Raw genomic sequence first — 16257 nt, forward strand, 5'->3', positions numbered from 1 at the left:
GATTCATAAGCAATAATATTCTTTTCTTAACAATGAAAGCTTTTAGAGTTATTGTTACTATTATTAACAGTATTTTCTTAAAATATGAAAGTTAGCAGACTTTTCGTTAGATGTGTTACCATTGGAAGTATTGAATTAAAATTTGTCTTTGTTGATCTAATTCAAAAATTCAGAGGAGTTCTCTGCGTTTCGTGTACTAAAGCTCTAATACCATAATAAAATATATTCATTTGTAAAGAATGTAAAAATTTTAGAAAATAACGCTGAAATAAAGAGATTTAAAGTAAAATTAGCCTGCAATGAAAGTTTAAAAATAATAATCAAATAAATTCAAAATTACGAAGCTTCGTAAATATAATATTAAACGAAAACAAAAAAATCAAATTTCATATATTGATAGTTTTCTCCTTGCTGCATAAAAATTATTAAAGCTAATAATTTATAGTTAAAAAAATGAATATTCTCAAGAGTAGATAAATATATTTTATTTCAGATGTAAGATTGCTCAGGCTGTAAATCAGCTGAGAAGTTCATATTATTTAATTCAAACCATCACCAGTAATAATGGTAAGATAACGTAATTAATATTACAATAAAATTTTATTTGAATTGTTTCTTTCGCTTTCTACCAAATTTTACATTTATTTTTCCGATTCATTGCCCTGTCTGATGAGCAGTTAAAATCTTGAACAAACTCTGGAAAGTTAGACATTGATCCTATCACTCTGAAACAGAAAGGAAAATATTTTAAATGTGTTAGTCATAGCATGATACTATTTCACAGAAATTCTTATTTTCATTCAAAAAATTTTAAAAAAATGCAATCTATTATTTTCACTAAAGATTAAATAATCAATGCAAAAAGGTATTTGAAACTATCTCTCCTCTACGTATAATAAAAGAAAGAGTCTGTCTGTGTGTCTTTCGTTCGTGCTGCGCGTAAGCTAATAGACCCCGACTATGTACCAAACGAAATTTGGTACACAGGTGCATCTAGACAAGAGCCAGTGCACCTCGAAGCGATTTTTTCGAAATTCGAATTAAAATTTTTTTTATTTTTTAATTTTATGTTTTGTGACGAAATCGCGTCATTTTGAGACATAATGGGCTATAGAAAAGCGAGATTTTACTCTACACACTCCATTTTCACATCGTCATGAAACGTAGCCACTTAGCTATTTTACGAACTTAAAATAAATTTCGTGTTTCAATAAATCGATTCAATACGAATTTATTTAAGGGAGCTTAACACCTTTTGAACAGGATATTTTCTAAAAAAGTTTATTTTTAAAAATGTACAGTTTATTTTTCTTTGATTTTTGGACACGTTAAACTTTCATCCTTGCGACTGCTTTTACAAAAAGAATTTTGGAAAAATGATAATATTTTGTATTTTTAAAAATTTTTTTAAATGAAGCTTCCGAATATACTTCTCACATCTGACATCTTTAAAAATGTGATTTTGGCAACAATTTTCCTGTCTTATTGTTGTTGATAGATTTTTCATGAAATCGCATCATTTTGAATGGTTTCATTCTTTTAGAAATATGGGTTTGGCAACAATTTTTCATCGTATTTCTTATGTCACTGTTTTTAAGAGATTGGCATATTTGATTTTCACTTATATATATATATAATATATTTTTATTGATTTTTTTAATAAAGTTGTTCTGCAAAGTAAAATTCTGCGCGGAATTTTATGTTTTTTGAGTTGCTTTCATGTTATTTCTTGCTTATTTCACTGTTTGTAAGATATTGAAAAGTTTTGCATGATTCTTTTTCTTCAACGGAAAGTTGGTTAATTTTTTTATTAGGATAATTAATATTTGTATTAAGGGATATAGCTTATTTCATTGTAATTTTTTCCTCTTGAAAATATAAGATAAAATATCATTATTTATACTTTGCTTTTCAGAATGTTTTGTTTTTTGCATTCTTTTATATTATTTATTGCTCATTTCACTGTTTTTAAGATATTGAAAAGTTTTGAGTGATTTTTTTAGGAAACAAAATTCTTAACCTCCTTTATACCATTTGAGTTCTTAAGATTTTGCAAAGGCAAGTTGGTTAATTTATTTATTAGGATCATTAATATTTGTATTAAGGGATACTGCTTATTTTATTGTAATTTTGTTGTACGTAATAACTTTTTTTTATGAAGTTGTTCTGCAGAGTAAAATTCTACATAGTTTTTAAATTTAACGTTTGGTGTTCCCTTCAGCCATTTTTCCGGTACATTTAAAAGCCAGACGAAGACTGGCAGCGAAGCTGCTAATATCAAATAAAATTTAACCTGTTTATATCAGAACCACAACAATTACGGCTCAAAATAATGCGAGACAACATGTCTACAGAAGTCATTCTTTCGATTTTATTTTCACATCCGTTAATCGCAAACATATACTTCCAGTTTTAAAAAATATTTTAAATGACGTAAATATTTTAGCATTCATATCTGCAAACATGTTACACCCGTAAGACAAAAGTTGACTAACATACGTAATTTTAAAATTTGCTTCTCTTGACATAATTTTAAGATTGCATTGAAGTGTTGGTTCACAAATAAATTAAAATGAATAGAGGTTACCTTTTACCTCTTAAATGTCAATGATATTCTTTCGTGATTTACTTGTACCTTTAAAATGTAATTTTGTTAGGCTCGGTAGGTCGAACGAATTTTCACGTAAGTAATTTATAAATTTTTTAGTTTGTACATTTACATATTATATTTATTTCAGATTATTATACATTTATTTCGCAGATCTATATCATATTTATTGCATAATTTATACACTTATATATTAATTTATAGACTGTTATTAATGAATTTTCAAGTAAGTCATTTATATATTTTAATATATATGTATTATTGTATATTTAGCATGTATGTAATCTAAAGATGTGTTATTAATATTCTCAGAAAGTTCCTTTACTTATAATACAGAAATTGTACAAAAATTATTAAGCTACAAATATTTTAAATTTTTAATTAATACAAATAATATTTGAGTTTTTAATGTGCAAAAACTAAAGCCTGCCAATGTTTCCCAGAAAAAGACTTAAAAAATTCTGTGAATAAGATCGCCATTTTGAAAAAAATTACACTGATCAATGTTTTTCACAATTTGCATTATAATATTTAGCATTTATTCTCTTAATATCAGAAAAAAATTTTTAAAACTGATAATTTGTTTAATAATAACATACAAATGAAAACACTTCATTGACGAATTTTTGCAGTGTCTCTGAAATATGATCTTCAATTTCAATGCCAAGTACCTTAACTAACTTTTGTCAGACGAGAGTTAAACTTTTTGTGTTCTTTTGTAACGAGAACAAATTTTTCCCAATAGATATATACACTCATGTCCATAAATTAAGGATAATTCTGAGTCACGCGGAAATCGAACTCTAAAATAAATATATCAGCTGTAAAATCACTACACACATCTTCAAGAATCATATGCAAATTTCAGAAAGTAACCAGATGACACCGATGGTACGTCACAATGACGAGAGTGTAAGAGAGTGATATATAAGGAATACAGGCAAAGAAGTAAAATTGTTCGCAGGCGCTTTATAAGCATTTCAGTGCAATAACCGAATAGTTATGACACAAAGGACGCATTTGAATGATTTTTTACGTGGTAGAATTATCGGCCGTCTGGAATGTGGGCGTACCCAACTGGAAGTATCAGACGAATTTTGAATTGCCCAGAGTGTCATCTCCAGGCTTTGGCAACGATTCCAAGATTATGGTAATGTGAGTAGACGTTACAGCACAGGTCGCCCCAGAGTTACAACGCCGAATGAGGGCCGGTATTTGGCAGTTACTGCCAAAAGAAACAGGCGGAGCACAGTCTCAGACCTGTCTCGTCAGCTTTCTTCAGCCACTGGTACGATAATCTCAAGGCAGACCGTGTACAAAGGCTTAGGGCAGATTGCTCTATATGCTCGTAAACCTGTCAGATGCGTTCCACTTACTGCAACTCACTGTCGTACGCGGTTAGCGTGGAGTAGAGAGCACGCATTGTGGACACCGCAGCAGTGGGCTTGTGTGATGTTTTCCGACGAATCCAGATTTAGCTTGTAGTCTAATTCTCGTTGGACGTTCATATGGAGAGCTCCAGATACCCGTTACCACGAAGAAAACATCATTGAACGACACCTTTACGGTGGTGCAGGAGTGCTCGTTTGGGGTGGAATTATTCTGGGTTCCAGAACTGACCTGCATGTTCAAATTGGAACCATGACAAGCCAAATCTATCGGGACATCATTCTGGAACAACATGTACGTTTGTTTCGGGGCGCCATGGGCGCACAATTCGTGTTTATGGATGACAACGTCCGTCCTCACCGTGCAAACATCGTAAGCGAATGCCTTCACTCGGAGGATATCACTCGTATGGACTGGCCAGCATTCTCACCGGACTTGAATCCAGTAGAGCACGTGTGGATCATGCTTGGCCGACGAGTTGCAGCCCGTCAACCTTCTCCTACATGTCTACCGGAACTTCGGAGAGCATCGCGTTTTGAGTGGTGTAATATCCCCCAAGATTAAATCGATAATTTGATACTCAGCATGCCTAGGCGTTGTTCGGACTGTATTGCATCGTCTGGGAGACATACAATGTATTAACAATCATAACAACCATGTAATATTGGTTTTTTGTAAATAGGTTTTTTTTTGTAATTTGCTCCAGGGAGAAAAATGTCTAATAAATGAGCTTTACAAATAAGCAAATTTGTTTTGCTTCTAACTCTTCCTTTGCCTGTTTTTGCATTATCCTTAATTTATGGACATGAGTGTATATATTTAATGGCCGGGCGTTTTATTTAATAGCCATTAACCTTGCGCCACTACAAGGGCCGGAAGTGGTGGTCATCTCAATACAGAAGCACCTAATAAGGCCACCGTTGCCTCCTATCAAGGGACAGGGACAACCATACCTTCTCCGGGATTCTAACCCGAGCCCGTCGCTACGAGGTCACTAGGTTCACTAACTAGTACACTGACTGAGCTGCATTTAATGTTTAGAGATATCAAAACATAAATATTTGTGTCATTTACAAAATTTCTGTACTTTGAATATCTATGACAATGGTTGCGAAAATAAAGGCCGGATAAGAACTTTGGTAGACATGTTGTTTTAATATAACTCAAATAAAGAAAGTTCCAGTTATTTAAGATTAATTATATTATATCTTACTTACCTAAATTGCTGCGGGATGTGTGAATTACAAGTATACCTGGTAGCATAGAATAGTCCATCTGCATTCTCGCATCTTGCCTGAAACAAGTTACTTATATAAATAGTTGTATTTGTAAAAATATGTGTAGAAAAACTAAATATATTTTGAATGGTTTCTTGCAAATAAACGGTTCCATTACAATAAAGGATTGAAATAATTTAGGCCTTAACGCCACAAAAGTCTACGCTATTTAATTGAAATTTATGAAATTCATACTCATATATAAGCTGCTTAAAATAAATTAGCAAGTAACTGATTAAAATAATTAGTACTTTGAAAGGTAAATTAGAACATTACTTTTTCTCCTGATTAGATTTATTCAAGCTACCATTATATCAAATATGTATTATATATATTGTATATTATATATTGTCTTTGGCTATCGCATACAAATGAAGCCAAAGAGAGTTCGGAATTCTTATGTTTCTAATGCAGATTTCTATAAGGTACGTTTCTAGATATGAAAAGTTTTAATTTAAGACACCTGTTACATATTAACATTTTAGCTAAGTCAAATTTCCAATATTTTTAATTTAAAAAATTCAAATATCTACGAACTTTAAATGGACTTTTTTCTGAGGTTAAAGATTGTTGTTTAATGATATAATTTCATAACGCATATTTTTAGTTTTGATTCTGCATGTAACTGATTTTCACAAAGTATATTCTGTTCAGTAAATTAAAGGACGACATGCTGATTTTAATTTTCTTTCAAGAGATTCCATATCAAATCTTAAACCCCATATGTATGTTCACTAAATTTTGCGTATGTATAATATTATTATGTTCAAAATACTTACAGCACTAATTCATTTGTTTAACGGCAGGTAAGACTTCACAAGGTACAATGACAACCAAAATATTTATTCACCATTAAACACATTACCAATCAGGAAGATGACTATAGGTGACCAAAGCTGGAAGCAAATTAAAACTTAAAAAATAGTTAAACGATTATTTTTGGTAGAAGTTTATTTATACAATGACTACCAATAAGTATTTGGACACCTGTGATAGAAAAGAAAAACTAACTTTATTCAAAATCAATAGTTGGTAGAGCCTCCACGAGAGGTAATTACATCGTGGACCCTCCGGGGCATACTTTCCACAAGTCTTTGTATGACAACTAGTGGTATTTTCTTCCACTCGGCTTGGAGAAGACATAGAAGTTCCTTCACCGATTTTGCACAGGTAGTGCACCCCTGAATTCGGGGATGCAACTCGTCCCAGAGGTTCTCGATAGTGTTCATGTCTGGACTCTGGGCAGGCAAGTCCATTCGATGAACTCCATTGGCACCATACCAAGCCTTGTTTAATGTCGAAGCATGACAACTGGCATTGTCGTCCTGAAAGTAACGGGTCCAACCCGTAAAACTGCCGCAACGTAGGAAGCGCATTGTCATCCAAAATAGTGCAGTAGGCATCGGAGTTGAGCTTACCATGAATGGGGACCAAGGGTCCCAGCCCATACCAGGAGAAACACCCCCAGACCATAATTCCACCTCCGCCGAACTTGACTGTTGGCACAATGCATTCTGGAAGGAGACGTTCTCCAGGTAGACACCAGACCCAGACCCTGCCATCCGAACGATAAAGGGTGAACCTTGATTCGCCACTCCAAAGAACCCCTTTCCACTGATCTACGGTCCAATTTCGATGTGCTTTGCACCACATTAACCGAGCAGCGTGGTTGGACTTTGTGATCAAAGGCTTATGGGCAGCAGCACAACCATGAAAACCAAGCAGATGTGCTTCCTTACGAATGGTATTTATTGAAACAATACTCCCGGATGCTTGTTGAAACTCCTTGCGGATGAGGGCCATCGGTTGGGTGCGGTTCTTCCGAGTTTCTTTGGACAGCACTCGTCGGTCTCTATCTCTCAGTTTCTTTGGTCTGCCGACTCGGGACACATTCCGACAATCACCGCTCACTTTGCACTTCTTAATTACATAGGCCACTGTCGAGTTTGGGTACTTCAGATCGTTAGATATGTGCCTTAAGGATCGGCCACATTTGTGGTACCCGATAATTATACCTTTCTCGAAATCAAAGAGCTCCGAACTGCGAGGCATCTTGCATGCGACTAAAGCCGATGCTGTTTCCTACACGATATATACCGGCGGAGTCCGTGACGTACCTTAGGATCGCAGATATTGTCATTTGCATAGGTGTCCAAATACTTATTGGTAGTCGGTGTATTCATAATGAAACGTGAAGTATTACTGCAAAATTGATTTTAAAAGCTTCAAATTAATATCTATTCTGCTTTAGTTTATTTGAAAACAGTAATAAAACTAAAAAATCTTAATTTATTTAAGTTGTTTAATTATAGATTTTACGTAAATCACAGGCAGCCTTAACGTACACGTTACGGCAAATTTTAATCATTGTCATCCATAAAAATTCCATTATTATTTGTGTACATGAAGTCCATGAATGGCTGCAAGTGGTCTCTACGTAGCTAAACATAACCATTTCCCGTCAATGATCGGTTTAGTTGGACCAGAGGACATAGGCCATGCCATGAAAAAATAGTAGCCCAGACCATTATGGAGCCATCGACAGCTTGCAGGTGCCCTGGGGACAACTTGGGTCCATGGCTTCGTTTGGTCTGCGCCACACTCGAATCCTACCATTAGCTCTTAGCAACTAAAATCGTGACTCACTGACCAAGCCATAGTTTTCCAGTTGTCGAGGATCCAGTCGTCTAGAGTGAAGCAGAACGAAACGTACATATATATTGTAATATCTGATAACTATTAAAATATCTGCCATTTTCAGAAAGAAGCCTGAAGGCACAAAATTTATGGTTCAGAAACTATGCTTATATATTGGTATATGACACGCACGAAGTAAAGAAAAGGACAGATGGGCCTAAAATAAAGTATAGCATTTGCTCAACGATATTGATCAGAGAGAATAATTAGTTCAGATAGATGGAAAGAATAATTTCGCCATGAAATTTCGACTTAATGATTGTTACATTGAATCCAATTAATGCATTTACTATTAGAAGTGGTGAAAACTTTCATAAGATTATGTAATATCAAGCATGTTAATTTCAATAATTTCCCAAAAAATCATTTCAATTTGTGTAACTTGCAGTTTTTGATAAGAAGGAAGATATCAGATGCCTATAAAAGCATTCTGTTACTATTAATTTTAGAGAGCAGAAATATCAAGTTCCAGCTCATTTGCCGGAACACGACATTCCACGAGACGAGACTTGTTCTTAATCCTTTGCACTCAAGACGATTTTTGCTTTGGCGAACCACCAAATCGAGACGATTTCCCGCATTTGGTGAATTTCTTACAGCTAACTTAAAATGATTTTAAAGAAATCTAGTGGTTATTTTATGCCTGAAGATACTTGCTGTCCTGCGGCTCTTTCTCCGGATACATAGGCTGTTCTTGGCGTATTTCATCGGATTCTGTGGACGTTATCCAATCTGAATTTTCTATCTCTTTGGCGGAATCACTGTCGTTCACATTTACTATCTATCAACCTGATTTTTCGCCTTCTCTTAAATTATCTCTATCTTCATCACTGCTTTCTCTGTCGTCAAGTAGTCGATGCATAGACCTAATTTCGTTCTTTGTCAGCAAGAAATCTAACTCATTTTCACTTAAACTGATTTTTTTCCTTGTATTGCATGCATAATGGGCTTCGTAACTTTGATAATAATATTCCTGTTGCCACGACTGTTGATTTCGAACTAACGTCAAAGACGCATATATAAAAAGGAATCTAAAAAAAAATGCTTTTAAGATTAAAGACTAGCAATTTTATTATATACGTATGTACTGTTGAACACACTCATGAAGCGATATTGCCCAAGCCAAACCCATATAAACCTCGTTACTGTTCGAATTTTCCAATCAAATCGAATGATGATCCAGAGTCTTCTCTCGAATTACCTCATCTAATCAAAATTGATCTAGAGTCAACTTTCGAGTGCAAAGGTTTAACACATTTTATAGCGTCTAACTTGAATTTTAGCTTGACTGTTGTTGATGTTGTAGGAACAGTTCCATTTCCCGGCTTTCTTTCTTTTCTGAGAATGGTTCCTCAGTAGTCTTGCGGGATATGAATCAGACTTCCACTCCAGTTTCGTAATTATCTATCTCTCTTCAATAAACGCTTATAAAACAACAATTATCATGTTAAAGGGGGTAAATATATATGACGGAGTGTCAGTCCTTCGCTTCTATTTCTCTTCATTTTCGGAGAGTTAGTTTTAGCATAACACATATATTCAAGGATAATGTGAAAATTAGTAGCGTAGTGGCTCTTGAACATAATTTACATCTGTTTTTGCTTTAAGAGAAAAAATAATTTTTATGAAAATTTAAGCATACTTTACAATACTTTCGGTTCAAATATCTTTACTGAAGTAACTTTAGAAATGTCTGGCATAAAACAAACTTACGTTAGCTGCACTTATCCAGAACAGTTGTTTTGGGGTGTATATCAGATCTGCTAGCTTCGGCTCATTTGTATTATTTTCCACCCGTGATTGATAGGCCTATAGTAAAATAAAGAATAAAAGATAAAAAAGTTTAAATGTATCTCATAATCAAAGTAGCAAAGATAATTTATATTATAATAGCAGCTAACTATCCGAATGCACTAAAAAACAAGGTATTTCAGTAAAATTGATGACAATTTTTCTATGTAAATGAAATTTATACAGTTTTTGAAAGAATAATTAGTTAAGTATACATTTTTAGTTATTTATGGTTGTTATTAGGAATAATAAATAAGACTAATACTGCAAAAATTTTCTCTGAAAGAATACGAGATGCTCCTAATGAAAGCGAATTTAAAATTAAATAAAATTCAGCAATATGTTGGCTTTGATTATAATTAATTATGCGCACTTATTTACTTATTCATTTGATTCCACATTCGAGACTCGTTGATATTGAAAATTGAAATACCACTTTTTTTTTCTATTTTTCCCTTTGTATTCATTCCTTTTTTATGCACATCTAGGATCAGCTACAGACTCACAAATTGTATTGCAAGTAATTACTTGCAATTTACGCCATAGGCAGCATGATTAATAGGTAGAATATGCACTGTGACATAAATCACCAACCATCTCCACACATGTATGTTTCTCTGATTTAAATCAGAAATGGCCAACAAGTTGATGGCGAAATGAATTTTGGTCGATCACACCCGACGGGGGGGGGGAGATTTCATGACGTGAATACAATTTAATTGAGTTTCATAGAAACCAGCGTGCCTGGTTCATTTAGTATCATATTTGACTTTGACAACTCAACCTTCCGAGCCAGCTGTTGAGATAGTGGATGTTGGAACTGCGAAGCTGTTGTTCTAGAGATCGGCTACATCGGGCAGTTCTTACCGTAACATAAGACAGTCCCTTTATTGGCATGAAGGGAATATCAATTCCTTGGTTCAAATCTCAAGGAATATTGCATGTAAGAAGGGAAATAGAGGCTCACTATCCTCTATAGATAGCAAAACATCTGATCCTCCTTGGAAAGTAAACAGTCTGTTGATCAGCAAAGCAGGAAAACTGCAGTGCAGAAGACAGGAAGGGAGTTGGTATTATCACCAGACGAGCAGCATTGGATCCGAAACTGGTAGCTCACAAAATGCGGCCTCATTAAAAAGGTAGAATGGAACTTATAAGGAATTAATAAAAAAATACCTTATAAGACATGCATTTCCCGTAAGCTATTCTAATGAAAATGTCCGTTAAAGGAAGAGAAGGCACACGATGTTGAAATTCAGGAGTTTTACAAATTTTTGGATTATGTGCCTGGGAGAAATACGACTGATTCATGCAGCATGGAAGTAAGGAAGATTAATTGGAAGAGCTTCGTTTTGCTTCGAAGTCAATAATTTTAATTGCTAACATGAATTTTTCAAAATTTTTATTAGCTTTTCTGTATTTATCAATAATTAGCAACAGATCCTTGTAGAAAGAGTGAGTGCTAGTATTCATAAGTTGCTTAAGAACATCATCCGTACAAGAAAGATTTTCCTTGGGACTTTTTCTGTATCTTAAATCTCTTTGGGTTCAGTCATAAAACTCGGGAAGTCCTCATGTCTTCATATATTCTCCTGGCACCTTAAATGTAAATTTTTTGTACTTTAAATTTCCTCTCTAATTTCTTGCTTTTAATAGATATTTCTCACATCCAGAGAAGTTCGCTGAATGGGAAAAAGAGCACTTCAAGCAGATGGGCATAACATCTTTTTTAAGTGCACAAATGTAATTTAAGTGTTTTTCTGAGAACTTTTAAGGGCCTTTGGCCTATTATAACATCCTAATTATCCGTTTACGAAACACTTTCCTCGGAAATACTGGAAGAGGAAGCATCTGGGCTGTTAACTTCGAATTCAATTGCAAGTAAGTTTCACGTAGGTTTTACAGCCTTCGTTTCGTGGCTTCGTTTCGTGGTTCGTTTCGCGTAATCCATTTTGCCTGGAGTCCACCAATGGCCAAGTAATGAAGTCGTTGAACACTGGTAGTTCTGTCCGAGGTTCAAATCCCGCTAACGGCCTGGCTGCATGAGCGTTTTCGTGGTTTTTCCCATATATAAACGTATATGAGCCAGTTTCTTTTAGAAAGTCCTCCATGAAGGTCTTTCTCCCCAGCAGTTCCGATTTTGCACATCCAACAGCTTGGTAAAGAAGAATGATTATTCAAACACTCGAAAATTTATTTCTCGAAGTTCCAGGTCCTCTACACAAGCTAACACGGTTATACAGGGTGCGGTAGGGAAACTACCTTGTTTTAAAAATGAATAACACAAATAGTATAAGGGATATCAGTTTAATTTTTTTGAGTTATAGAGAGACGCTTAAAGTTGTTTATATTATGGTTTAAAACTAATATCATTAAGGTGGCTTCCGTTCTGATCAATGGCACTGAAAGAGTCGAGTTTTAAAGTTTCTTTCCACTTTTACCAGCATATCAACTATATGCTGAAGGCTATGTAGATAGCAGCTTGAATATTGTTCTTCATTTCAGCCAGGGTCTTTAAATATCAGAGATTTCAGATAGTCCCACAAAAAGGAAACACACGGAGCTAAATCAGGCTAGCCCTCTGGCCATTGAAGATCGCTTCGTAAGGAGATAAGGTGTCCATGGAAATGTTCTCCAAAAAACCACGGTCCAATGATGCCTATTCTGGACAATGCACACCAAACAGTCACACGTTCTGTATGGAGGGGCTTCTCATAAAGTTCACGGAGATTCGTGCCACTCCAGTAGCGCATGTTTTTCGCTTATTTACGCAAACGGAAAGATGAAAATGAGCCCCATCGCTAAAGAACACAAGAGCATTATGAGGCATATGGTCAAGAATGGTATCGCATGCATTTTTTCGTGAAAGAAAATCGTGTGGATTAAGTTTTTGCACTACTGCCAATTTATATGTATAAAAATTCAGTACGTTGAAAAGTACGACTCCATGGCGAAGAGCGCGCTTCTCTCTCTCTCTCTTACGTCCACTACATGACATAAAACTTTAGACACCGCTCTTTTCATTGAGCGTCACCCCACTCTTCTCGGAATAAATGTCGCTAGATGGCGCGCGTTTCAAATAACGAAATTTCCCTGCCGCACTCTGTACATTAATAAGTGAAATGAAATTTTTATACCATCTACGAATACAGCACAATGCATTCCCTCAACAGCTGAGAGAAAGACGGGACTTCTAGATTGGTTACTTCTTGAACGCTTGTCGAAAGTATTCATTTCCCATAATAAACTCCTAATACATAATTTTATTTAATTCTCAGAATAATCCAATCCCGGAATCGTTCATTGTACTGATAAGAGATTTGATCTTTGGCAGACTAGGCACCGGGGGTATAAAAACTCAAATCTGGCGGTTTTAGTCACTTGTAGGAGAAGATTAAGAGACGGTACTTAAGATACAGTAGTTGGATTGTCGCACAGGTAGGATGGCGTAAAGTCCCGCGTAATAATGGCGGGAGCAATCTGAGGACCAATCAGATCTCCAGTTTCATCGGTCCACCTTACCGTGGTCTCTGTGCTCTGAAAGTGGTGACCCCGTCTCACCAGTTTAGGGTGTCGCATTAGACAGAATTTAAAAGTCCATTGTATCGGGAAAAGTGAGACCGAGGGCGCGGCAAGTTGAAAATTCCTTTACCTCTGAATGACGGTTTTTTGACTGGTCCCATCTCCCGCCTGATAGAAATGTTCTCAATTTGGTCCAGCCCGTGTAGTCCCTTATTAATGGCGGAGTATGTACAGAGATATTTATTTATTTCTCAGAATAAATTCCTAAATGTCGTCATCATTATGTACTATTTTCCGATCAAGTACTTTCTTCTCTCTTTCTTCATTTTTCTTTAAAGCTTCCACCCTCTTTTTCGCCTCATCTCGAGTTACCGGTATGCCATACTACGACACTAACTAGTCCATTATATAACCCCAAGAGATATACAAAGTATCGCTGAAAACCTTTTACTATAATATAAATATATGCTTGAAATCGCTGATTCCTCTTTACTTTCTAATAATGAACTACAGCGAATTTGACCCAAGTCCAGACAATTTCTGCTATTGTGGGAGCGCTCAGTTCCATCGAAGTTTCCTCAGTTGCATGCCTCATGTGTTTGCCATAAGAAAAACTTGTAAAGTCTTATGATTCATTTCACTGATTTTCTGAGATGAACTGATTTCTGAGAGATCTATTATTCTGAGATGAACATAATATTTTTTTTTCAGAGAAATCCCGTAACACTTAAAAAGTATTTCTCCTTATTGAGGATAAGCATTTTATAACTATTGCTTTAAAGTTTTCAGAAATTTCATTCATCAAAACTTTTATACAAATAACAAACTACGATCTTTCATTTCTGGTACTGACAATGGATATGAATCCGTATTCAATTTATGAATCATGGTATTATTTTTCCTTGGCACTCATAGTATACGTGGGCTCATAAAGATACCATGAATCTCATCACTCACCTTTCAAGAGAGACAAAATGGCTGAAGAAGAGTCACCGGAGCATTTATATTCAGTTATAGGTGAAAGCCATCGCAATAAAAAAACGAAGAGTCGTAAAAACTTCGTAATTTAAAAATAGTGTCTACTAAAATATCGCGGTAAAAATAGAGTACCTGCAAATTCTTGCATGAAGATAACATCGTAGATGTGCGTTTTCTGCCAAAAATGTTAGTAGGATTTTCGCTTACTGAATTGAGAGTTCAAGAGAAAATAAGTAATAGATTTACCTCTGTATTCCCTATTTTTGTATTAACTAATAAATTTTTTGCTGAAAAGTCAATTAGGAAATCAATATAATTTAGTTTTCTTTTTCTTATTTTTTTATCATGTTGTTTCATGAAAATCTGTTAAAAACGTCTTTATAAAAGTGGTTAATTAAGTAATCACTTTTATAAGCTAGTAGTATAAGTTTAAAATTCTATGAAGAGCCATACGTAGCATTATTTTTACCGATTTCCAGGTTTTGAATGCCTGCATTATTTATTGTTTTTTCAGTAAAATTTATTAATTACTTACTAACACGCATATGAAATGTTATTTATTATTAAAACATATATGAAATATAAAGGCAATAATGTTACTTTCTTTTTGTACTCACAAATCATTACGCGAAATTCACTAAAACTTTTTACAGTTGGTTATTGTGAGACATTTTCATCAGCGATATTTTGCTTCGATATTTCCGGTGAACAACCATATATCCTTATTAAAAGAGCGTGAAAAAAATTACGCAACTAGAAGGGAATGTGTTGTATGAATTGGACTTATTTATATTGTTACGAAATGTACAGACGCGGTGAGATAACTTCCCCGCAGAGCAGGTTTAGGGTTGCCATAAAACCCTAAAGCAAAGGAAGGCCGGATTACCACATTTGGCGAGAAATCGCCCGTTTGGCGACAAAATATGCCATGGACGGATGGAGTATTCTCTGGAACGAATTCTTACCGGTTTAGCCCAACATGTTCTCGAACACCAGTCAAAAGCTATATAAACCCTGCTGGTACGCGGAGAGTCAGTATCGAATTAGTGCCTCGTCTAGCGAGCTGATAGTCAATCATTGAGCGAGTGTCTCGAAGTCTAGCGCCGAGTTGGACGTCGAGTGCATTCAGAGAGTCTTTAGTGTATCGCGAGTTAGTGCATCTTCGAGTTTCGTCTTAGAATGTGCTGAGCTCTGGGAACGACGGAACCGAGTCGACAGCTGTACTCTTGTGTATCGTCGAGTGCACCGCGAGTTGGAGCGTGGAGAGTCTCGAGAGTACGTAGAGTTCCGAGAACGATCGAAGAGAGTCGGGAGCTGTACTCTATCTAGGGCTTTGCCTTGAAGCTGTCTTCACCGTGATAGCCTGAAGGCTGTGTCGCTGATTGTTCCAGCGTGTTCATAGTAGATCTTCGAAGACTGTAAAAAGGGATTTTGGAGCTGTCCTGATTAATATTGGCTAAATAAAGTGTGTTTTGGTACCTCATCAAGTGTTGTCGTTATTCACTCCAAATCTACGAACCCCATACGAACGTGAAGGAAGAAAATAACGTAACAATATTCTTACAGCAAAGTTTCGATTATCCGACCAAACTGGGCCGTGGCGTGGCGGGATGATTAAGAAGGTCGAATCACACGGAAAGTAACAAATATGACTTTTAAAGCTGACAAAATACATTCATTATTTCAAAAATTATATGCTAGTAACTTGAGCAAATTACAAATTTATACTGTACGTACCATACAGAATAATCTGCAAAGAACGATCAAATATGATGAAAAAAAGTGATAATTGGCTTTTGCTTGCCAGCTATTTGACGTTTCTACCAGCTAGATACCGCACTCTTCTGTAAAAATAAAACTTTAATTGATGAAGTTTCCTCTAGCTGCTCCGTGTACTTCAACTGTACTTCAATGGCTTTCTTCTGACATTTCACAGTCCTCATTTTCATTTTGAGAAAACCATTCATTGAAGTCCGCCACTTAATAGAATCTAGG

At 35.4% G+C, this 16257-nt stretch overlaps 1 protein-coding gene across 2 annotated transcripts in view; it reads right to left on the reverse strand.

Annotated features, from left to right (window-relative positions):
- Window positions 1-460: 460 nt before the first annotated feature.
- Window positions 461-16257, reverse strand: part of LOC118195655 (neprilysin-2-like) — a 104927-nt gene continuing 89130 nt past the window's right edge. For both annotated transcript variants that reach the window (XM_085814285.1, XM_035366982.2), the window contains 3 exons: window positions 9685-9780; window positions 5215-5291; window positions 461-725 (listed from right to left, as the gene is read on the reverse strand). In XM_085814285.1, coding sequence (XP_085670411.1) covers window positions 626-725; window positions 5215-5291; window positions 9685-9780 — 273 coding nt within the window. In that variant the 3' untranslated portion in view covers window positions 461-625. The remainder of the gene's footprint in view (window positions 726-5214; window positions 5292-9684; window positions 9781-16257) is intronic.

The sequence above is a fragment of the Stegodyphus dumicola genome, chromosome 4 (genome assembly GCF_044657685.1).
Source record: "Stegodyphus dumicola isolate Sdum_Otavi_A_Nest chromosome 4, ASM4465768v1".
NCBI lineage: Eukaryota > Metazoa > Arthropoda > Arachnida > Araneae > Eresidae > Stegodyphus > Stegodyphus dumicola.